We start from the raw sequence: 26,766 nt of genomic DNA on the forward strand, positions 1-26,766 counted from the left end.
TGTTTTGTGAATAGTTTTTTATAGAATGTATTATGTTAATTTTATAGTACATTTAATTTTGTATTAAATGCATCAATTATTTTCTTAACTTTATTGTTATTTGAACAATTTGATTTATTATTTTTAGATTGGATATCACATTATCATAAGATAACTATTGACTATTAAATAATGTGAAAATATATTTTTTCCTAATTTCTCAATCATAAAACTATTATTAATTTGATATTTTTTTCCAAAATTTGTATAAAGCATATTGTATTAGTTTAAAACTATTTGAATATATAATTATTAATTATACAATAGGTACCTTAGAATACATTTATATATTCTACGACAATATACTATTAAATTTGATGATAAAAATTTTCAAAGTTCAATATTAAATGATACAGTGATTGAAAAAAAAAATCCAATATTTGACTTAATCGTAAATTTGAAGTTAATCACGGAAAGAAAATAGTCTGTTGTTAACCATTAAATGTAGAAACTGGAAAGTCACCCCAGTTTAGAATCTTATCTTCGTAACTGCTCGCACTGTTTACCTTTTTTTTTTTTTATTAATTTGAAATGAAGGGCTGCTTGAATTACAACAAACATTCATTAGTGATTAATAATTATAATATTTCATTTTAATAATATCTATAATAACATATTAGCGGTTATACCTATCAACGTAATACCTATGTTTGAAGGAGAAAAAAACGAATTAAGCAACTTGTTTTCTTCAAAAATTATATTTTTCATATCAATTCTCAATAGTACAAACTACAAAGTGACAAAGTGTTATCGTACGTTTAACCTTAATCGTAATTCATATGATATAGACGTAGTGTGTATAATATTATTAATATAATATATTAATATATTATTATAATTTTATATAATACACAAGGTGATTTATTCTATCGACAATCGTAAATCAGTTTATCAGTTCTATCAATATTGTAAATTTAACCTAAATCTCGCTGGAAACATTCTTACCTGATTTTCATTTTTTTTTTTTTTTTTTCAATTGATTAAGCTGTACACTATTTCATAATCCTCTGGACTAAACTATTTTAATTATTTTTGATTTTTATTAACTGTACTTTCAAGTTTCGATAAATGTCTTCATATAATTATATTTTCTTGCTTTACTGCCTAGTGCCTATATTTAATAACTACTGAAATTTGTGAACAGTTTTTGAATACCTATTGCATTTTCGCAGTAAGCAGTCTTTATGTACTTAAATCTTGACCGTTTTTTTCTTAGTTAGAACGTATCTACTATCTATGATAAAAAAATTTATAGATCTAATGCATTCGATGGCTTTTACAAGGAGAGTTTAGAGACCAACATGTCATATTCTCTGATAAATATCGTACTTCATGAAAATAAATTTTAACAAAATATCCATTTTAATGGTACTTTATAGTCTATACTCTATACTTTTATAATATAATTAATAGCATGTAAATTCTGGAAAATTATTATTCAAGCAATAACCTCCGAAAAAATTCTATGTGCATTGAATTACTAAAATAACCACCTATATCCACCTATGTAAAAGATAGAATCACTAGTATCAGTATCCTTATTGTAACAAAGGGTATATGTATATTCAAATCGGTTATTAGATTTTTCTTCATATTGCATACAGACCATTAGTCATAATCTAGGTTTAACTCCTAAGCTTCCTGAAACCCCTCTCCAATATTTCTTAACATAATATATTATGTTACTGCAATATTATTCACGACTTTACATGTTAATTGATATTTCTAGCCTCCTCTCCTAGAATATGATACAGATAAAGTAATGTCTACATTTATTATTATATTAAGTATGGTTAAAAAAAATTTTTTTTTTTTAGTTATATATTTTCAAAGATTCGTGCCGTTTACATTTTATATTTTTTTTATTAAAATAAAATATGTTATATAATTTAAGAAATCGTAAGCTATAGTTTCTTTGCAACACACATTTTGGTGCACTGAAAATAACTGCTTTAAATTCACAATTTTAGCACATTACCCATTATGAATAAGTCAATCTTTCGTATTATATTTATATTTTTTTAAATAATTATACTATTACATTTGGTAATACTTATATTATTAGGTACCTAGCTTAAACATTTATAAATAAATGAGAACTAATTGATCATCTTTATTTTCACTTTAGTTGTCTTAATTAAACTCCGCCATTTAGGCTTCTCGTCATTCGTGTGGCATTATGTGTTTTCACTTTAAAATAAGTACTTAATTTTTGTTTGTTTTATCGCAATTGTCGTAAAATAACATTTTGCGGTGATGTGATTATAATGTTTTTATTGATTACCTAACTATAATTATTATTTTTGTTTTTTGGTTTTTGAAGAGGTTTTTCAAAATAAATAATAACCAAGAGGCTGGTGTATAAATAAATAAGTACCTATATCTACCTACTTTTAAATGGAAGTTGGAATCATTATAACTCATGTTAAACAATGTGTCAATATATCTAAATGACACATAATAATATAATTCCTTGTAACTTACAATTAAGTTATACTAATACTCGTACATTTAAATCAATTTTATTCACAAATAATGTATAATCAATAAACACTCTATGTTTATAACTGAATATAGGTAATATTAATAAAGAAAAAACATTAGGTACCTACTGTTGTTCAGTTATTTATTAAATTTTAATTTATATTGGCATTTACTTTGCTTTATAATTATGATCGTAAATAATAACAATAAAAATAATTACTAAACACTAGTATAGTATACTAATAATATGTCCATTGAAGCCTATAGATTACATTGATTTAGGATAAGTACCTTATGTAGTTATGTAATCGTTTCATAGCTCATAATAGAGTATAAGCAGCGTAATGAATATCTAGTTCTAGTGTATATAGTTTGTATGATACTGGAGACTAATGGAATAAAACCTGACCTATGTAATACAAAAAAAATTGTCTCAAAATATTTATAAATGCTTTAAAAAGGGTCAGTACTTAAAGACTATGAAAAAATAATTTTAAATATAATTTTTAACAATATACATGTGTATATTAAAATTAAGTAGGTTATAACTAAAATTTTTTATGAACAACATTATAATTTTAAAGTTTTTCTAAATAGGATTATTTGAATACGTTTCATAAAAAAATGTGTTATTTATATCTGACCACAACATCTCTCCTTTGTATATTTTATATACTATGGGTGTTAAATGGGGTATAAACATAGATAATATATACATATTTGCAGCGACGGTACGCATTAAAAACACGTAAAAATTTTATATTACTATTTTATAATTATACCAAAAAATACATAATAAATTGCATTGTAAAAATGCCAAAGTCGTATAAAAAAAAATTGAAACTCTTAACTATAGTTAAATTAATTTAAAAAAAATAATTGATGAATGTATTACTTTTTTGAATTAAAATTGATAGTTAAATATATTTCCAAATTATGTTCATTAAATCTAAATCTTTTATCACTTAAAATATATTTGTACAAAAAAAAAAATTCGTTCTACTTCTACTTCTAGTTATTGGTGCATGTTTAAAAAATGTAATAAATTAGGCGTTATAACTAAATTAACATCTACTTTACCTTACATAACTTCATAGTAAGATTTAATAGTTTTATATCCTTTATTTTTTTCAATTATATACTCATATATAAATTTATTTTTAGTTCTTTTTCCATTTGGAACAGGAATATTTGTTAAAATATCTTCAATTCTTCTAAACATATTCATACTTTTAAGTAACTCACTATTCGATTCTTCCAAGTTTGTAAGATTAATGTATAACTCAGATAAGTCTAATTTTATGAATGTTATAAACCACATTTTACTGTATTATTTTATACAAGCCCTTTCAGCATTTTCACACTGACAACATCGTTTTTTAAACTTTTAATCACAATTACATTTTTTTTAAAATTATTTGCATAGAAAAGTGCAGCATTTAACTATGCTCCTCACCTTTGATTAGAGAGGTAAAGGTATGTCCAGCTTTCTTTCACTGTATTTATTTAGTTTCAATGGTACTTATAGTTATTTATGTAATAATAAATTTAATTTAGTTAAGTATTTTGTTCATTAAAACACACAGAATTTAAAAAAAATCCAAATCGCCGAAATTGCAAAAAATTGCACTATGAAATTAAATAGGCATATAATGAGAGAACATAAAATATATATACATCCATAGACTATATTATATTTGATCAGATTTGATTTATCTTAACTGCAAAAATAGTTGCAATATCAATTAAATCCTGCAGTCTTTAATTATAAGTAATATTAGTAATAATACATTTAAATGAACTTATTGGCGGTGATCTAAAGACACAAATAAGGGGCTTTATGGCTTATGGGCAACAGTTTATAATCAATAACTTATTAGTTATTAGTTATTACTGATAATCAAAAGTTATGACTTTATACATTTGGGCCCTCTCTTAGCAATACATGTACATATTAATCAGTGGTAAATAAGTAAGTACTAAAACCAAGTGGTATAAAATATATTCCCTTGAATTGAATCGTTGGATTTAATATTTATTTCTAAGATAATTGAATTTTTTATTTATTATTTAAACTTTTGTAGTTAATAACATTTATACCTGTTATAATCATAATAAGTTATTCCATGCAAATTCAAAATAATTTACGTTTTATTATTTTTATATATACATTTTAGCAAAAAAAAAATATTATATTTTAGTAAAATCAGTTGAAATGCAAGCCTTCTATGCACTGGAACTTATACATTTTAGGACCCCAATTACAAAATATCGGTGGGGTGCCCAGACACACCCGGCAGTCCCTGTGCGCACGTTTATGGAACAAATTGAATGACTAGCCGGGACACCCGAACATGCCTTTAAAGCAGCGTTCTCAAACTTTTTTTTGCGTACCACTTAAGTATATTATCAAACAGTCGCGCACCACTAATGATAAAAATAGAACGATCCACATTTTATTTAGTTATATACATTTATTTTAAATTACAATGTTGTAAAATACTATAATATAAATTTTATTTATTTTTTAATTTAGACTTATTAGTTTTTTAAACTAAGATTTTTGTGAGTATAATGTATGTAGTAAACAATTGTAAATACTGTTAGGTGATTCGTTTAATTTTTAAAACACATTATTTTATAAATTTTAATTATTTGAAAACAATTCTTATTATAATTCGATATCATTGCAAAAAAAAGTTATTTTTGTAAATTTTTAAAGTTTTTAGTTTTTAGTTTTTTGAACGACAATTTTTTATTAATATTATTTCGTTATTATAAATGGAAAAGCTCAATTTGAAAAAAACAATAAAATAAAAAATGTGAAGTATATATTATATTTCACATTCCGCAGCAAAATACTCTTTGAAGTACTTCGATACATTAAAATTGAATTTCGACCAGTATACAATACTTATCTATAAGTATTTGAAGAGTCTATGAGCTGAGTGAAGTGGGTTATAAACTATAACTAGTTAATTACTCGTTCTTAAATTCGATTTGTATGTAAACTACTTACTACTAAAAGTATTCTGCTTTGAAATGTGAAATATATGCTATTTTTAAAGTAATACTTATATAATTCACATTTTGAATTTTCTTGTTTTATAAATGTATTGATGACATCATTGACATCAATATAAATTATGTAACTATAAAATAGGTGGTCAAGCTACTCTACTGTGTGATAGAAAGTGTCGAGTGTGTTACTGTTTGGGTCGATTTAATTTTTACCAAAAACATTAGAATTGAAAATTACACTGTGTATACATTATAATACATTATTTTTATATATTAATTATAAAATATAATTATACGCGTAAGAGTTCTTTATTCCTACAAATTATATTTTTGAGTTATTAAAATATTTTAAAATTCCGTTATTCATAGTTTAAATATTAAATGTCGTCTAAATTTACCTTAAAATGTCTATTAATTAAAAAATGTATGTATATATTATACCAATATACCTAAATGTTTTTACCATCTAAATTTTTTTAAATTAAATTTACAAATTAGCTACTTTAGCCTGAAAATTTTTAAGTTTTTTATTTTCGGCATTAAAAATAAAAAATGTATACTAAAAATGTAGCACAAGTGCCTATGAATTATATTTAAAAGACATTTTATAAAAATATTGATTAGAACAAAAGTGATTTCATTATTATTTCATTCGATAAATCTCCGTGGGACACCTGTATAGGCGTCCCGAAGTTTATTTTCGGGACACCGGTACACTGAGTCAAAAATCAAAAACCAGTGACAGTCTAGGAAAACTGGGACGTATGACAACCCTAAACGTAGGACATGACAACATGAGTATTGAGTGTTGTATAGAACGTACGAATATTCCGAACGTGGAAAGATATACAATTCAAAATAGGATAAGATATGTCAGATATTTTACAATGGGTTGAAAGAGAATAGACCTTTAAATTACTTTGTAGGGGCTTCATTAAAAATTCATCTAGTGAATTGGTTAATCTTTATATCTTATAAACCGTATTTTTTCTTAATACTCTTTCAAGTTTTTCTTTATGCGATATCGTAATAGAGGTTCCATATAATTGATCCATATCCCACTATAATAGGTCGTGCTAAGGCACAAAAAATAACTCCGAGACAATTAATGTCGTCGAAAGATTTGGTAACTAATTAAAAAACCAAGAGTTTTGATAACTTTTATCAAGACACATTTTATCGAATGGGTAGAAAATTGGAGATTGGATTGAAGTTTTACACCAAGGTCCCGTATATGATCATACTCAGGTAGATTGTTTTCACTGATCAGATAATGAAATACGATGAAACATAATAGTAAAATCAGTTGAGAAAAATAGTCCGATACCGATGGTTGGGAGATACATGCCCCTACTAGTCCCCCCTCTGCATTATAAGATACCATTGCTCACATAACACCCAAAGTATCTTCGTAGTAAATTATTATGTTATTATCTATTTAAATTAGCTACATTTTCCAACAGAACACTATAGATAAATTGTAATTTAAAAGTACATACCTAAACTTTTAAAAAAGTGTTATTTTTTAATGAATAAAGCGATTATGTATTTATATTTACCATATACATTTAGAGTGATACGATAGTTTTGGGACATATCTTATAAGTTACAATATAGTATTGTTGAATATCATAGTTGTGCTCTAGACGTATCCGTACTGACTACTGAGGAAGATGAAAGTTCAAAAAAGTTTTTTGAGAAAACAATCTGTTAGATAGCAGCACAGTTCAAAAGTCTGCCGATTTTAATGGTTAATATTGTACAACCACAGAATAACATAACACCTTGGGTACTGTTTATATTGTTCAATGTACGGTGGGGGTTTGTGATGTCATTGTCATAATGGACTATATAATATTTAACATCGGTTATCAGCGACTATATAGTAAACATGTAGTGGAATAGAATATTACAATTATTAAACGAACGTTATCGTTTTATATTAGCACATATACATATAAGTTTTGTAGAAGGTTCACTAGGCATTAGTTTCGGTCAGTGGACGGACGTCTTTCATACTGGTTCACACCTAATAGGAAGAGCTCTATCGATATTTTATGTAAGTACCTACACATTTAGCTTCGATATGATCAAGATAGTAGATACTAAAAAATATCAATAACTTTCGTTAGGAATATCATACGAGTCGTATTAAATAAAATAATAATAATAATAATAATAATAATAATGTAATCGTATTATTGACGTGATATTATCACGAGCGTACACTGCGCAGGATCACCATTGGGCACATTCGCACAGCTGCAAGGTTGTGCAAGGTGAACGAGTTTTGAGGTTATATAGGTCACAGACGACCGACAAGCGCGGCAATTTAATTTTTCTTATTAGTTTGTTATCCGGTACGTTATCCTTCGAACGGTCAACAGGTGTCAGGTGTGCATTTTGTTTTTATTTATTTTTTGAATTATTGAATAATTTTAATATTATTTATAATTTTTAATTTTTAATACTTTAAAATGTATTAAAAATTGTTGAACGTTCATTTACGTATTTAAATTGAAATATATTTATCACCTACGAGTATGTTATGTTATATAAATTACATTTTTCATAGTTTGTTTTTTTGCTATGATTTGTAAAATCTTTTTATTTTATATTTATTTTCGGTTAATAACAGGGTATTGACCTATAAACAGTATAAACAAGTAGTCATAATATTTGGTTGTATATTTTAACTTATTTGAATATAATATTATGTAGCTATATGGTTTAGTTTAGTTTAGTTTACATTACCTAACTTATTATTATAATTTTTACTATTGATATATATATTATAGTCTATAGAAAGCAATAAAGCATATATGATTGTTACGGAAAAATTATTTATTTACCCAGTTTAAATCATTTATAAATTAATACGTACAATATTCTTAAAAAACATTACATTTCTAATTGTTATAGGTAATTTTATTATAAATATAAATTGGTTACTTAATTATTTTTTTAAAATAATAATTGTAATAGGTTAATATTTTGATATTTTTCAATAGTTTGAATTAAACGTATACCTATTAAAGAAGTATTTAAATATAAAAATTAATTAAAGTAAAAGGCACGGACAATTTTTGAGTAACCTATGTGCATTTTTGTTTTATTCAACTTGTTATTCGTTACTAAAGATTATATAAAGATTTTTTTTTAATTAAAATGTTTTATTAAGTAATATTTATGTTGAAACTAATTAAAAACAGCTTTTCAAGGTCCTTTTTATACATTTTCCGTTGAAAGGACAATTTATTTTAATAAAGTAGTTTTCTTTGATTTAAATTTTACATACATACCTAGTTATATAAATATATATATATATATATGTATTAACGTTAATTTATTTATGAAATTATATAAGGTCATATTAACAAAATAATGTTGAACGAGAACGAAAACTGCTCTTGCTTGCCCTTTTCTAGAAATGCCCTTGAAAATCTACTACGATTATTACTACGGTTATTAATAAATTATATAAATATATAGATAACAATATCTTTAAAATTATATTTGTTACTATCAATACAGAGGCCTTATTAAAACTTAATTATGCTTAGGTAAATAGAATAATTTAAAAACCATTTATAATTTTACATTTTTATTCAGCAATTTGTTAATAATTCTTTAATGAACTTCCTCTGTACCTTGTGTGGTTCGTATAACTTTAATTGCCGTGAAGTTGTTGAGGTATAATACATTAAAATCTGTTTGTTCATCACCATAGACACTAACTATTAGCTATTTACCTACCATTCATCTTTTGAACATAACTAACTTTTAAACATCAATGGATATAGATAATATTGATCATCACGAGTCGCCAGTTAGTAGAATAATATGATGTATTAAAAATAAACTTTTGATTTTTAGCTTTAATAAATATATTTTTAATTATATATTATTTAATAATATTATATCATATAATAATACAAATAGTAATATAGTATTTAGTTATTACTAATTTATAGTAAAATACAATTTTTTGCAATTTTCTTCAATAATTTAAATTGAAAAAATTGAGTCATTATTATAACAAAGTAATAAAAGTAAAAAGTAACTATAGATATGTTCTGCTTCTAAAAAATTGAAATTATTTTGAGAAAAATAAAATGAATTCATAATTTACATACGTACCTATGAATTTTTTTTACACAAATATACTAATAATACCAAAAGTTTGTCCATTTTTAATTCGTGGTATTTTGTGCATGTATTGTTAAGTGCAATGTGTAATGAGTGCTTACTCCCTAGTCCCTAATCGATTTCTGATAGCTGGTCTAAAATCTTAAAAATACCAAATGCCTAAAATCTGAATCATTTTATATTCTTGTAATTTCATTCGTATTTGAAATTTATTTACCTACTTAATACATTTTTTGATTTATGTAATATATGTAATGTATTAATAATTATTGGTCGTGATTGTTTTAGTGTATAGTATATAATTGTATATAGTGTATATATATTTTATATTTTTAAGGATCCAAAATGATCCTGCGCTATCATCTCCAGTTTTCTACTTATTCTAAAACCTCCAATCGAATTTATGTTAAAATTATTTTTTTATTAGTGTATACATACAATCATTTTTTAGTTTTACCTAAAAAGAAAGGTATCATAATATTGTTTGGTAAAAATAAGGAAAGGTGTGATGTGTTTTGTTAAATTTGTCTTTCAAATTTTTATGCAGGTATTAGCTTGTACACAGATAAACTTCTGCGCAATAGCGACATGCTGTATTGATGTTTCCCAATTGTGATTTAGTGACTTAATATGCCCAGACGGCCAGACCTTGTCTTTACCGCCCACGTGATTCATAATTAGCGAGAGTAATTTTATAGGGATAATCGATAATCCAAATAATATAGGTTTTATATGTTCTTGATTAGCATATATTTATAAACCCCATAAAATTCTAAATTAAAATGAATATACCTATTATAAGTCCATATTCTATATAATATTTGTTTGGAAAATTGCACTTACAAATTGAGTATTTCACATAAATAAATACCATAAATATTAAATATTATAAACAGTTTATTCTTTATAGATATTTACAAAATGGGTAATTAATAAGTAATATTATACATGATTCAGGCTCAAAAATGTACTGGAACATACATGCTAAATGACCGTTATTATTATACAATAATTATACCTATTATAATTCGTATTGGTTTACATCATAGATTATCTAAACAACCCCTGACCTATCTCTAATAAATACGAAGTTAAAAAGTACAAATTTACTGATAAGAGACTTAAAGATTTGAGTGGTCGTGTATTTAAAAATAAATTGTATATGTGTATTTATATATAATGTAGTACTTGCTTTAGATATGTATAATATATGTATATTATACATTATTATATACACTTAAATACTTTATGGGTATACCTGATACGAAATTTATGTTATAGAAACGATGGGGATTTTAGGAGAATATTGAGATTTGCTTCATTTTTTGAACATGAATATCTTATTGATACAGTATACACTGATATATATATAATTATTAGTTATTACCTACTCAATAAAGTTTGAATAAAGTAGGCATATATTTGTTGTATTTTATTCTTAACCATAGGTTAATGTATTGAAATTATATATATTTACGTAAAATATTTTAGAATTACTATTCAGTTATACAAAACATATAAGTACTATTCAGCGTCAATAATTATATACCTAGAGAAAAAAAGTTAGAAGTGTTAAAACAAATAATATTTTAGCAATTAATATAATATTGTTAAGATGGGCAACCCAATATTATTTAATTGTTAGTTGTATAGCAATTCACTTATACTATTTTTCCTATATTTTAAGTTTTGAGATAACTAATATTAATGGTTATAATTTATAACCTTATACGTACTCAACTTATATCATTACTAAAGCCAGGAATTTAATGAATTAAAAAACATTAATAAATACACGAAATAAATGCATAAAATGTTAAAAATAGCTTAAAAAAATTACTTTAAAAATGTATATAAAATGTTAAAAATACAAAAAATTAAATTACAATTTACAGGCAAATAAATATTATATTATGGAAAAGTTTTTTGATAATTAAATATGTTATATTGGACAATTAAAATATGCATAATAATTTTACTTATAGAGATAGTATAAGTTATTATCTAATTATATAAATTTACAATACCCGGATGGCCATCATCAGAATCATGATAATAAATTTTTAAATTATGCTTAATATTTCAATTCTTTTAAAGATTTTTATATTTTATTATTAGTAAAAAGTTACCCAATATCAATTTTTCAATACTAGAAATTAAAAAACTTTATATACAAATTAATATTATGTAAAATTTATATTTATTTATTTACTAAATTTAATTTATCACGTGATAGTGTGATTTGAGTCAACGATGTTTTACAATGTGACCTTGAACATATTTTTGAGTAGGCACAATACTAAGGCCGCAAACTATTCATGTATAATAATTTAACAAGCATACAATTTTTCGTATAATTTTTTTTTTTAAATCAACATAATTATATTAAATAATGTGATATTAATTATCGTATTTTTACCATTATAATATAATACAGGTACTTAAATTCTTTGCTAATGAATTTTAGCAAAAATTTCAAATTAAAACGATTATTTAATTATTATTAACATACCTAATTAAATTATTTTTTAATATCAAGATGTAATATTTTTAAGTGGTAGTTTTACGAATACCTAATAAATAAATCAATATATATTATGTATATTATCCAATTTATATCTGTCGTTGTATCGCGTCATAACTTATACTTTGTTTTTTATACTTGAAATTTAAAATTAATAAAGCATAGAAAATTTATACTTTCAAACCGCTATTTTTTTTCAAAAATAAATTATCATAACTTCCAAATTTTCCCGTATAAATACCTATTTCTTTTTAGTTTCAGCCGTTTTAGAGCTACTGTTCATACCTAAAATCTTCTCCACAATGTGCTTTAGAAGATTAAAAAAAAATCAAAATCGGTGCAACCGTTTAAGCGTAAATGCATATTGCATAACCCATATTGTCACATACATACATACATACATACATACAATATTATATAATAATAGAACGTCATGTAAAAATTATCAAGTGCATAGATACCGTTAGTTTTTATTATATTTAGTCGCATTGGATACAGATTTGTATATTATGGTATATATTACTCATATTTAGTTATATGCTAATGAGTTCCGATGTACTTAACATATTATATTATATTTATTGAATTATAAATTTATAACTGCTATTATTGATTCTATACTGACGTTTCAAATTCAATGCAAGTTTCATCATCAAAGTATTTATGTTGGTTGTTTCGATGTCATAAACTATTTTTTTTATAACTTACAAGTACTGACTACTGAGTAACGGTACTCACTATAATAACTATTTATTTATGATATATATATATATATATACATATATTTATGTACTCTTACTTAGGTATTTGTAAAGCATGAATACCTTTTATATTATTTTGTGTACAATTTTCCAAATAATATAACTATTATCGAACTTATTATTTTTTGATTATATTATAAATAATACTTTTTCAAACCATTATTTTGGTTAATTTTTTTACAAAAGAACATAATATTAGGGTTTTTTTTTATTTGACTATTAAAAAAATAATACAATAAAATTAAGAATATTTACTATCAAAACTAAAACATAATCGTTAATATGTTGATAAACTTTTTTGTAAATAATATTTATTGTTATTGGTTTGTTTAGGTTTTTAAATATTTTTATTTAAATTTAAATTCTTGAATTTGCTTTTATTTTGAAAATATCTAGTAAAGAAATTAATACTTAATTATTTTTTAATATCTACTGTTTTGAAAATGTTTTTAATTGAACTGTACTTTAAAATGGCATCAATACAAATATTATTGTGGTATATTTGTTATGGCTTCGTTTTCAAATAAAAATAACTTTTTACAACCAATTGAATTTCATTATATTTTTCGCATATATAAAAACTACAGTATAATTTATAAAATATATATTACAGAAGTTACTTAGTAGGTTTCAGGAAATAAAGAGTTATTACTAAATTACATAATTTTAATTATTCTAGGAGTAATTAAAATATTTAAATGTAGGTTATATTTAAAATTATAAGTTTATAAGAATCAACATTTTTAAATTGAAATATCTGTAAATTCTATTTATTCTATTTATTTTAATAATATATCTCGGCAATTAAAATATACAAATTATTATATAGCTCAACAATTACAAATTATTGTTAAACATTATACAAAAAATAGAAAGATAAGCTAATTACAATGTTACATAAAGTGATTATTATTGTCTATTGAATAATTTGAGTATTATATAAAGCACTTTAGAGAATAGAGTTAATAATAGATGTTTGGTGGAAAAAGAACTTTAATAATGCTTATTCAATGTGTGAAGTTTATTTACCAACGCTATTAGAATTAAAACTTAAGTATAAGTAACAGAATCATATAACAGATTGGCCCATTTGGCCCAATAAGGTGTATTATAGGGAGGCTACACACGAGTTGCGTCCCGAAATAAAAAAATTGATAAATGGGTACTTGAATTGCGTCCAGCTTTATTTAAAGTTTAGATTCTAAACGATTACATGAATTGTGTCCGGCTTTATCTAAACGACTGCATGAATTTCGTCCGGCTTTTAAGTGAAGTCTATTCAATATTTGTGGATGGAACTTTTAAAAGTTGCCCAATATTTTTTACACAATTTTGTACAATCCAGGGCTTGAAAAATAATAATTATTTACCACTGGAATTTTTTTTACTTCCTAGTAAAAATATAGATACTTATACTAAAACGTATAAACATCTCAAATCTGAATCTAAAAAATATTATCAATTGTTTAATTAAAATAATATTTGCCGAATTTGAAAAAGCAATATACTCATGATTATTAATCGTGTGTCTATCAGTTCAAATGAAAGGATTTAATGCAGGTTTTATTTAGGTCAAATTTGGTGGAGGAAATTCAAACGGTTGGTTTGAGTCAAGAACACAAAAAAAAAGGTTAAGTTTTCCATTCAAGTTTTTACTAGTTTTTTAATTTTATACTTATAACTTTTTTATTATTTTTTATTTGAATTATTATAATACACTCCTATAATTTAAACCTACACATTTTAATTTTGCTTACTTCTAATTGCATAAAAACGACAAAAATCATTATTTCTTAACCTACCGGTAGTCATAATTTTCTATTGACAGTCCTAAGTCTGTGTAAAATGGAAGGAAAATAATGATTTTACATTGAGACGCAATTCGTGTAGTCATTAAACATCACCGGCACGTAATTCACGTGGAAAAGGGATTTCGGGACACGATTAGTGTGCAGCAATTATAGGGAAGTGGTTCGGAAATGTTTTCTTCAAATACGGGTATTGACGTATTGTTGAAATATTTGTAATAATTGCCTGGTGCTACAGGCTATTCTATATTGAAGAATGGAAATCCCTTAAAATTGGCAGATCTGTTGCTGTTTCATTCCCATCCCTAACTATAGTTGCGATAATTGGTATAAATGCCCTTGGTGATCGTAATCTTCACTGTATTTTACGCATAGATGAGTAGATTGCTATGATTGTGTGTGTCCATACAATTGATAGATATGTAAGAATAGGATTACAATGAGTTGTGGCTGTTTAAAGATTAATTTTTAAATAAGTTTTTTCTAATTGAGTATACATTTTGTTGGAATTGTAGGCTACCACTGGTTATATATTCGAATTTCTGATTCTTTTAAGACCAATCTATTTTGATCCAAGTTTACTATCTTCAACCTATGTTCATAATCGTACGAATGTCATATATTATTATTATTTTACTAGGAAAACGGTTATTTACAATATGTATAATATATTGTATACCAAAATTAAATATAATAAGTAATATATATTAATAGATACACGGACATGATTAAAGGAGTGGACAGTGGTCAATAGACATTGATACTATTTCAAATAATAATACCTTCATTATTCACGCACAAAACAAAATTTTAAATTCATGTCTATAGTCATAACACTTATAACAAAAAATAGGATACAGATTGCGGGGTATTCCAACAAATATAATATATAAATTGAAGTTTAAATATCCATGAGTAGAAATGAGAAACATATACTGCAGGTAAAATATGTCACTAGTCTAGGAGGAACGATATAATTCATTAAAAAACCACAAAAATGTACACATTATTATCTTGTTGTTAAAATTAAAAAGATACATGAGATATTAAAATCTAATATTATGCTCCTTATAAGTTTCTCATAAGGTACATATAAACATAAAAAATCTCTTACAATACATATGCTCAATTTTGTTTTTTTTTTAGATATTTTAGTTCAAATTTAACAGTCGAATATTAATTAGGCAAAAAATAACAATTTTAATTTGAAAAACAGCAAATTTTTGTTATTTTTGGGTATTTCATTAAATTTATAGGTGGAAAGTATTTTAATTTTAATACAAGGTTTTGAAATAAGTTATTACTATATAACATTTATAAGATATACAATAAACGTTGACAATCTTAACTAATTAATTCGTTTTATAATCAACATTTTTAATACTTCTAAATTCTAATAAACAATATTTTATTGATTATAAATCAATTTTGTAGTACATTATACATGATTATAATTATATACAGAGTGATTCTTTTATCATGAACCACTCATTATTTCAAAAAGTATTTAAAGTTTAGATGTGCAGAGTGTAGTGATACGGAGTTACCCCGCAAAATGTTTGTCCGCTACCCCATTTGTCTAAACTTAAAATACATATAACTCATAAACTACTCGCCCTAAATTCGATTTTTAATGTACCGAAATACTGAGAAAATTATTCTGCTTTGGAATATGATATTAGAACTATATATTGTCAAAAAAGTAAAAAACTTAAAAAAATATTTAAAAATATAATTGTTTAATAAAAATGTATTTTTAACAACTTGAAATTATGTAAAAAATATTTTCAAAAACATGAATATTTTTTAAAATAATGAGTGGTTCATGATAAGAATTACACTATATATATATATATATATATTTATATATAGTGTTTTATTTAAATAGTAAATTAAGTACCGTATTATTTCATTAAAAGAAAGTTGGATCATAAAGTTCTAGTTTTGATATGTTCTATACGTAGATACTTGGATTGAGATTATTTGTTTAAATTATAATAAGGCAATCAAACAATCTTAACCTAAAGTTTAGGGTTGTACAATAAAATGATTAGGTATTAACCTGGTTACGTGATTACTTAATATTTATTATTCATAATATTGGAGCTTTGATTGCTTTGATGAGCTGTATAGATATCTATAAAGTTTATTGAACTTTGAAAAATTGAACTCTGTCGGGATTATTTTTATACAATGTTTGGTTTTTCATATATCTGTATTGTGTTGGAGTGGGAAGTAGCATTATTTTTAATTGATTAATTCATATTTGTATATTATCACTTAATATAAGGCATTCAAATCTGGCCCCTACAATAATAACCAATTAATTTTAATAAATCAATATATTTAAATAATTTAAACATGAACATTTCTCAATTTTGATTCTATGCTATAGACTATACAGTTAAGTGTTTACAGTATAAGCTCATAAACTAATTTAAATCAATGATTTAAATTTTATGCGCACAAATGTTTTTTAAATTAGTTTTACAACGACATCGTCCTTGCGTCGTATATGAATATTATCGTTGTAACATAAATAGGTATATGTATTAGTATTAAGTTTTTAAAATTCTTAAACTAAGTTTTACCAACTATAGTTATCAAAATACACATTATGCCTATCTTAGTGGCTTATATTTTTTTTTTATTTTAATTAAGTACGCAGTTCTGTAGTTCTGTTTTGAAAATAAATTTACGATATCAAAGTTTAGAAATATATTTCTCTCGATATATGCAGCTAGCTAATCTGATGAAGATAAATAAATCTGGTGCTCTATTCTAGGTCGACCTCAATTTAATTTTTAACCATCTATTGGTACCAAACGAATGATTGCATGTTGTTTATAGTTGAATTGATGTGTATACTGTATAGTCATTGCACGCTGTAAATATCTGAAAAGATTAAACTATATCTGTTATTAGAATTATAACTTCAATCAAACCTGCAGATATTATCCAAATTTTTAATGTTTTTGAGTAAACACGATTAAAAGTTTAACCTAGGTCACTTAAGGAATATCATCTTTGAATTTTTAAAAACAACAATTCTGTTATATCATGACATTATGACAATATACTTATCGTCCGTGTTTATTATATCACCTATAAGAAATATTGTAGAAACCACAAAAATAGCATCTTAAATAATTTTTTATACCTATATTGAATTTTATTTAAAAAATTGTAGAAAATAAATTATATTTACTTTACACTTACTTGAAGATAGCTTAATTTGGCAGAATTGTGAGAGACTAAGTTCCTCTAGGCTCCAATATAAATAATTGTACGTTTAGAACACGGGTTTTAAATCGTTAATTCAATACTCAACTAATTTACCAAACTTAATTTATTTATAATTAGAGCATCGAATGTTAACAAATATACTAAAAAATATAAAATTATTAATTAATTTAATTAACTTGATTTTTATTTAAATGTTTATATTCTTTATTGTAGATTATAGCAAAATTCTAATTGTACGGTCATAATGATAATTTCAAATGTAAGTGGTTCTGTTCGGAATCATGTTCGAAACCAGTTCATCGCTCTTTCCATATCACGAGCGAGATATTCATCAAAAGTTGAATACAAACCAATAAGAAGTGTTCTTGTAGCTAATCGAGGTGAGTATTAAAAAAAAAATTAGTCATTATTAAATTAGTATAAATATATGTTATATATGGACTTGGTTATCTTATAAACATAGGTGAAATTGCAATACGTGTATTCAGAGCATGTAATGAATTGGGTATCAAGTCTGTTGCTATATATTCAGAACAAGATAAAATGCATATGCATAGATTAAAGGCTGATGAATCATATCTAGTTGGAAAAGGAAAAGCTCCAGTAGAAGCATATCTTGACATACCTGAAATTATTAGAATAGCAAAAGTAATTAAACATACAAGTAACAAGCTAACAATATACATATTTTTAAAAATCCATAAACAAATTATTATTTAAAATTTGTGTATATGAGTTTCAAAATTAAGAAATTACTATTTTAACTGTTTATTATAATAATATATTTAAAAGGAAAACGATGTTGATGCTATTCATCCTGGTTATGGTTTTCTGTCTGAGCGATCTGATTTTGCGCAAGCAGTCATTGATGCTGGAATCCGATTCATTGGACCATCACCTCATGTTGTACAACAAATGGGTGATAAAGTTGCTGCCAGACAGGCAGCTATTGATGCTGGTGTTCCAATTGTGGCTGGTACTCCTGGTCCAATTAGAACATCTGATGAAGCTATTGAATTTTGTCTGAAACATGATTTACCAGTTATTTTCAAAGCTGCTTTTGGAGGTGGTGGCCGAGGTATGAGGGTGGTTCGGAAAATGGAAGTAAGTTATTAGATAAATATATATTTGATTCAATTAATAAAGTTCACAATTTTAGGAAGTAAAAGAAAGTTTTGAACGTGCTAGCTCAGAAGCTAAAGCAGCTTTTGGAGATGGTGCCATGTTCATCGAGAAATTTGTTGAAAGACCACGACATATTGAAGTTCAACTTTTGGGTGATCAAGCTGGAAATATTGTTCATTTATATGAAAGAGATTGTTCTGTACAACGTCGTCATCAAAAAGTTGTTGAGTTAGCACCAGCTCCTCATTTGGATCCAAAGGTAAAACTATTTTACTTAATTGTATTAATAAATAAATATATATATCTAATAACATTTAATTTAACAGGTTAGAGATTTAATGACTGAACGTGCAGTAAAATTAGCTAAGCATGTAGGTTATTCAAATGCTGGTACTGTAGAATTTTTAACAGATGGTAAAGGCAATTTCTATTTTATTGAAGTTAATGCTAGACTTCAAGTGGAACATACTGTTACTGAAGAAATCACTGGGTAAAATGGAAATAAACTAGATGTCTTAATATTTTTAAATTTTTTTTAGATAATATTTTATACTTTGTTATTATAGTATTGATTTAGTACAATCTCAAATTCGGATTGCGGAAGGTGTTACATTGCCTGAACTTGGATTAACACAAGACTCGATTAAGCCTCAAGGTTTTGCTATTCAATGTCGTGTTACCACTGAAGATCCAGCTAAAAATTTCCAACCTGATACTGGCCGTATTGAAGTAAATATTAACGTTTTAATAAAATACTACAGTTTTTTTAAATACTTCTAGTAATACTTATCAAATTAATTAAGGTATTTAGGAGTGGTGAAGGCATGGGTATCCGATTAGATGGCGCTTCTGCATTTGCTGGAGCAATAATCAGTCCATACTATGATTCATTACTTGTTAAAGTTATTGCTCATGCTGCTGATTTACAAGCATGTTGTGCTAAAATGGATCGTGCCTTACGTGAATTCAGAGTTCGAGGAGTAAAAGTAAATTGAACTTCTCATAATTGTTTCTTCTTAGACTAAATTTAACAAATATATAAGTTAAATGTGTTTTATTTATAATTTAGACCAATATTCCTTTCCTGTTAAATGTGTTAACCAATGAAAAGTTTGTAAATGGATCAGTTGATACATATTTTATCGATGAAAACCCACAACTTTTCACACTGGAACCATCTCAAAATAGAGCTCAAAAACTACTTAACTATTTGGGAGAAGTTTTAGTAAATGGTCCTCAGACTCCATTAGCAACCAGCTTAAAGCCCGCAAATGTACACCCTAATGTACCTGAATTCCCTGCAGGTATATTATATGTTTTTAAATATTTTATTTTAATAAATTGATTAGCTATAAGTATCTTTACTACCCCTAGTACCTACTTCACTGTTATTATGCTCTAATTAATATAATATAAACTATATTTATGGTGTTGCATGTATATATTGTGTGTTTATAGTTTGCGAGTGGATATTTTTTTAAATTTTAAGTGTCTGATAGATGATATAATTAATATCAAATATAATACCAATCATGTTTGCTTAGATTTCTTTAAAAATAATTTATAATTATAAATTGTTACACTAATTTTTTCTTATACTTAATGAAAAATCAAAAAAAGTTCAAATTACTAACTAAGTACATATAACGCAACAAAGAACTGATAAAGAGTAAGAACGCTGCTGAGGATAATATTAATAAAAGTGCTTTGGCTGGTGCAACTATTTTCTTAATTTAAAATTATTCATTCTTTCTATTATTATATTTGTGTATGGTTTTATGTTCTCATATTTATTATTATCATCATATGTTATGATACATATATTTTTCAACTATTATAAAATTATTCTATTTTAGTACAGTCTTATAAATGAGCTTTCTCAGTGCTATATAGATTAAATTGAATTAATTTTCTAGACTGTATTTTTGATTTATTATTCTTCATTCTTATTTATTGATATTTGATATGTTTATATGTCTTTTAATTCAATGTTTTTCTACCACAAAAAACCCTAAAGGCTACTGAATTATACTATATTTACACTTAAATTAAGATTAAACTTTTGTGAATGGCCAATAATTATCCAAAAAATTTTATACTCTATTTACAATTAATATATAATGCTAATATATTGATATTTTTTAAAAAATATAAAGAAAGTATATGATTAATTTTGCAGCTTTTTGTGAATGTATATATTTTTTGTAAAATAATAACTGTTATTATTGTGATAACATTTGAAAATTTTTACAATTGTCTTCTAAGAATAACCTAACCTTGTTTACCGTTTAAACATCATCCAAAAGTTTTTCATTAAGCTGTTATTATTCAATAATACATCGTTTAATTTTTTGCTTATTTTATCTTGAATTCTTAATATTATACTTATATTAGTAAAATCATTGGTTTTTTTTTCAAATAAAATTAATTATAGAAATAATATGTTTTATAAAGTAATACATAAATGTCTGAACTAATTATACATTTTATAAAAAATCCAATTGTTGTAAAGGTAGAATAAGACGTTTCCTATACTCAAGGGGGCTAAATAAATTTCCTCATTGTTACAATATAATAGGTTTCGTTTATTTAAGTATATAATTTAAACTAATTTATAAATATATAAATAGGTTTTTCATTTATTACTTATATAACTTAAAATAATTAACCATTTTATGTGTGAACTATTTTTTTAACAAGTGTATTTGTATTATAATTGTATGCACCTGTTTTACTCATTGTTTTCATATCATTTTGCATATTATGCTTGTCTAGATTACATTGCACATATATTAGGCAAAAATGATCCAGAAAATAATTCAGGTAATTCATGATTTTATATAATTAACTACTTAACTAATACCTAGTTAATATTTTAATTTAACATTATTGTGTAGCCATAATTCTTAGCATATTTAACATTTACTCATAGCCCATATATATTAACAAGAACTTTCAATTAATAGGTATTACATTTTTATTTTATTTTAGTTTATATTTTTATGCGACATATTTATCAAATGTTTGTAGTTAATATAAATTTTAAAATTTTAGAAATATGGTATAAAAACCAAATTATAATTGCTTTAAAATATATTTTAGGTTTAAGTCCACCTCAAGGATTCAAACAAGTTCTCACAAAAGATGGACCACAAGCTTTTGCGAAGGCAGTTCGAGATCATAAGGGACTTTTGTTAATGGACACTACAATGAGAGATGCACATCAATCTCTTTTGGCCACTAGAGTTAGGTTAGCCAGATTTTACTTTTATCTCATTAATATTTTTAATATTAATAAATGTACATTTTAGATCTCATGATATTCTACGTATTGCTCCATGGGTGTCACAAAGTTTCCCTGGATTATATTCATTGGAAAATTGGGGTGGAGCTACATTTGATGTTGCGCTTAGATTTTTACATGAATGTCCATGGGAAAGATTAGCAGATATGAGATCAGCTATACCTAATATACCATTCCAGATGTTATTGCGTGGAGCAAATGCTGTTGGTTACACAAACTACCCTGATAATGTTGTTTTTAAGTATGATTTTTTTTATTATTATATATAGTGCTTGATTTAACTAAAATATTTTTATTTTTAGGTTCTGTGATTTAGCTGTTCAAGCTGGTATGGATGTGTTCCGTGTATTTGACTCTCTTAATTACTTACCAAATATCATTCTTGGTATGGAAGCAGCCGCTAAAGCTGGAGGAGTTGTTGAAGCAGCTATTGCATATTCTGGAGATGTATCTGACCCTACTAAAACAAAATACACTTTGGATTATTATATAAATTTTGCTGATGAGTTAGTTAAAGCTGGTACTCATGTATTGTGTATTAAGGTAAGTTAATAATTATTAGAGATTAGTCAAACTTAAGTTAAAAAAAAAATTATAAAATAAATCAATTTTAATTATAATACTTATATTATTCATATTCAAACTTAACTTTTTTTAAATTTCATAAAGTTCAATAGGTTGAAGAGTTGAAAAACTCTCAACCCTCTGTTAGGTATTAAATAAATTGTAATTATAAATAATATTTTTATATTGTATTAACCAGGATATGGCGGGACTTTTGAAACCTCGTGCTGCTACTATGCTCATTGGTGCTATTCGTTCTAAATATCCCAATTTACCTATCCATGTCCATACTCACGATACCAGTGGTGCTGGAGTTGCTTCTATGTTAGCTGCAGCAGAAGCTGGTGCTGATGTAGTTGATGTTGCTGTGGACTCAATGTCTGGTATGACTTCACAACCAAGTATGGGTGCTATTATTGCTTCATTGCAGGATACCGAATTAGATACAGGTAATAATAAATAAAGAATATATGTTAATTTAATAAATTAATACTTCAAAAATATTTCTTGATTCAGGTTTGAACCTAAAAGAGGTTTCTGAATATAGTGCTTACTGGGAGCAAGCAAGAACTCTGTATGCGCCATTTGAATGTACAACAACAATGAAATCAGGAAATGCTGATGTATATTTAAATGAAATTCCTGGAGGTCAATATACCAATCTCCAATTCCAGGCTTATTCACTAGGATTAGGAGACTTTTTTGAAGATGTGAAAAAAGCTTACAGAGAAGCTAATATTTTACTAGGTGATATTATTAAGGTAAAGTATAAGTTATAACACTTTATTATCTTTTGAAAAATATTCAAGTTTTAATTTTTAAAATAATAAATGTTTAGGTAACACCATCTTCCAAAGTTGTTGGAGATTTTGCTCAATTCATGGTACAAAACAAATTAACTGCTAAAGATGTATTAGAAAAGGCAGAAGAACTGAGTTTCCCCAAATCTGTCATTGAATTCTTACAAGGTGGTATTGGAGAACCATACCAAGGTTTCCCTGAACCACTGAGATCAAAAGTAAATTATAAAATTATTATAATAGATATTATTATATTTTTACTATAGAAGTGAAAAAAGCCATCCCTAGCATTTATAATAGTAAAATAACCTTCTTGAGAAAAAAATATTTCACCATAATGTTTTAATTTTAATTATTGTAGGTAATCTAAAACCTAAGACCAGTACTACTGCCCATAATATGACCTAATTAAATATTATCGAAACACTCTTGTTTAATAAATTAACAATTTAAATAATCCTCATCACTCATTACTGAATATTATAAATACAGTTATTATGCCTGTTTATATCTTTAAAAACATTGAATTTCATTTCTTCTAGTATTACTATAAATTCAAAATGTCTCATCTAAAATTGTATTGATTTTTGATCATTACATATACCCTTATCAATTTCACTTGTTTCATGCTTTCTTTACCTAGAAAAAGTTACTTTTCCATTTCTTTAATAGAATAAATTTATCTGTTCTTAAAAATCTGTTATTGGTTATTTCTCACTTCTCAATTTCTGTTCTATTCTTTATAATTCCCATCATTATAGCTGCTGGATTTTTCATGAAAATTAAGTAATAACTTACTTTTTTATCTTTGAAATCTAATTTAAACCTTTTACTTTTATTTCCCTAAATAAAATATTTTTATAAATTAAAAACTTGAAAAATTATTGTATTATTATAGGTTTTGAAAGATATGCCACGGGTTGTAGGACGGCCTGGATGCACCTTACCTCCTCTAGATTTTAACAAAGTTAAATCTGATTTACAAGAAAGATATCAAAAAGTTAGTGATTATGATGTTATGAGTTCAGCCCTTTATCCTACAGTCACTGATGAATTCCTGACATTCAAGGAAAAATATGGACCAGTAGATAAGCTTGATACTAGAATATTTTTGACCGGACCTAAAGTTGGAGAAAACTTTGAAGTTAGTATTTTCAATAGTTACTTAATTAATTAAATGTATGAGTAAGTATTATTTTGATAATTTTAATGTTACGAGTTACAATTTTTCTAGGTAACAATTGAAAAAGGTAAAACTTTAGCCTTCAAAACACTTGCAATTTCTGAAGAGCTAACTGCCAATGGTGAGATTGAAGTATTCTTTGAAATGAATGGTCAATTACGGTCTGTGTTCATACGAGACAATGAAGCTTCTAAAGTATTTAATTTAATGAAATTAATTATCTGAAATATTATTATCACAATGTTTATTTGTTTTTTTTTTTTTGTAGGAGATGCATATACATCCAAAAGCATCAAAATCGAATAAGGGACAGGTTGGAGCACCAATGCCTGGATCAGTAATGGATGTACGTGTGAAAGTAGGTGATAAAGTTGAAAAAGGTGCACCATTAGTTGTTCTATCTGCAATGAAAATGGAAATGGTGGTGCAATCGCCTATTGCCGGAACAGTTAAACAAATTGATATAAGTGTTGGAATGAAATTAGAAGGAGATGATTTATTGTTATCCATTGAACCATAATTTTGTTAAAAAAATGAATTTATTAGGATTCTGTACCTTTGTTTTTGACCCCCCCACTCAAAAAAAAAAAAAACAGATATAGTTTTAAGATTAATAAACTAGTCAGCGATTGTTAAAAATATATATTAAAACAAATTGGTGGTGATAATCCATTTGAACAAAAAATGTATATTAATGTAGACATTTGTTTCATGATTTTTTTTGTTTTTAAATGTTTTAATGTTGTGATTGTCAAAATATTGTTGTTAATATTAATTTTTAGATATTATTTTACAAACTATTTATGAAAAAAAAAAACTATTTTTAAGTGTTATAATTTTTAAAATCTTATTTTTTTACGATCAAAATTTTTTCATAGTATAAATTCAACTTATTAAAATTTAAAAAGAATCTTTTTAAAAATCACCATTAAAAAAAGTTTAAAAATTTGAATTATTTGAAATATTGATTTCATTATTTTATTATTATAAACTAAAAAACAATTTATGACTAAAATCTAAATTAAAATAACTATTATAAATATTAAATAAGTTTATTTATACATATATTAAATAAAAAATAGTTTTATAAAAAAGTTAGTAAATTTTGGTGTATATTAGTTTAAAAAATGTCCATTGATGTAATAATTATTAATTTCAGAGATGCCAAAGTAAATAATAGCATAAGTATTATATGATATTATGATACAATTAATACTGAAGATTATTGTTTAAGTTAAGTAAAACCAACAAATTACTAGAAGTAGCTTAACTGAGTAAAAAACTGTATGGAGGGGTGGAATAATAATTGACTAACCTAATCAAAACTATAAAGGGGAGTGGCAATATATTTTTCTTCTATGTAGGCACATCTAATTTTCCTATTATTAAGTACCACTTTAACTTAAAAAACAAATTGTAGGCAACTGGTACCAATATTGTTAAATAATATGCAAAGATGCGTAAGGTAATAAAAAAAATTATATTTGAGTTAATTAAATTTATGTTTAGACTGCTTAGCTGCAAGTTAACAAAGTTAACAAACAATATTTTTAACTATATAATTGTAATGTTAATAAAAAAAAATCAATCAAGTAAATTATTTGTTTTTTAAATTACCATTTAAGCCACATACTCGAACATAAAATAGTTATGGACAACTTTCAATTTTTTAAATTACCAAATTATTAAGTATTTTGTTAAAAATTCATTTCATACTATTACTTCTTTGTTTTCTAGCATACTAATTAAATTACAATG

The 26,766-nt window shown here is 25.0% G+C and overlaps 1 protein-coding gene across 3 annotated transcripts; it reads left to right on the forward strand.

Annotated features, from left to right (window-relative positions):
- The first annotated feature begins 7,440 nt into the window (after positions 1 to 7,440).
- On the forward strand, positions 7,441 to 25,647 carry LOC113551195 (pyruvate carboxylase, mitochondrial). 3 transcript variants are annotated; one of them, XM_026953298.1, is made up of 19 exons: positions 7,441 to 7,603; positions 18,246 to 18,412; positions 18,496 to 18,680; positions 18,825 to 19,136; positions 19,192 to 19,416; positions 19,484 to 19,647; positions 19,724 to 19,886; positions 19,961 to 20,143; positions 20,227 to 20,461; positions 21,933 to 21,980; positions 22,260 to 22,407; positions 22,469 to 22,702; positions 22,764 to 23,004; positions 23,225 to 23,474; positions 23,542 to 23,786; positions 23,864 to 24,043; positions 24,724 to 24,969; positions 25,060 to 25,203; positions 25,277 to 25,647. In XM_026953298.1, exons 2-19 carry the CDS (start codon positions 18,277 to 18,279, stop codon positions 25,526 to 25,528), a joined length of 3,591 nt encoding a protein of 1,196 aa, XP_026809099.1. In that variant the 5' UTR covers positions 7,441 to 7,603; positions 18,246 to 18,276; the 3' UTR covers positions 25,529 to 25,647. The 3 variants fall into 3 exon arrangements, with proteins under 3 accessions (XP_026809099.1, XP_026809101.1, XP_026809100.1); XM_026953299.1 differs by lacking the exon at positions 7,441 to 7,603 and adding an exon at positions 7,798 to 7,938; XM_026953300.1 differs by lacking the exon at positions 21,933 to 21,980.
- The last annotated feature ends 1,119 nt before the right edge of the window (positions 25,648 to 26,766 follow it).

This window comes from Rhopalosiphum maidis, chromosome 2 (genome assembly GCF_003676215.2).
Source record: "Rhopalosiphum maidis isolate BTI-1 chromosome 2, ASM367621v3, whole genome shotgun sequence".
In the NCBI taxonomy this organism is placed as follows: Eukaryota; Metazoa; Arthropoda; class Insecta; order Hemiptera; family Aphididae; genus Rhopalosiphum; species Rhopalosiphum maidis.

Coding starts and splice junctions, on each gene's coding strand:
- LOC113551195 (XM_026953298.1), top strand. CDS start 18,277: ATGATAATTTCAAATGTAAGTGGTTCTGTTCGGAATCATGTTCGAAAC. Junction 23,005..23,224: donor CTCATGTATTGTGTATTAAG/GTAAGTTAATAA, acceptor TGTATTAACCAG/GATATGGCGGGACTTTTGAA. Junction 25,204..25,276: donor GAGACAATGAAGCTTCTAAA/GTATTTAATTTA, acceptor TTTTTTTTGTAG/GAGATGCATATACATCCAAA.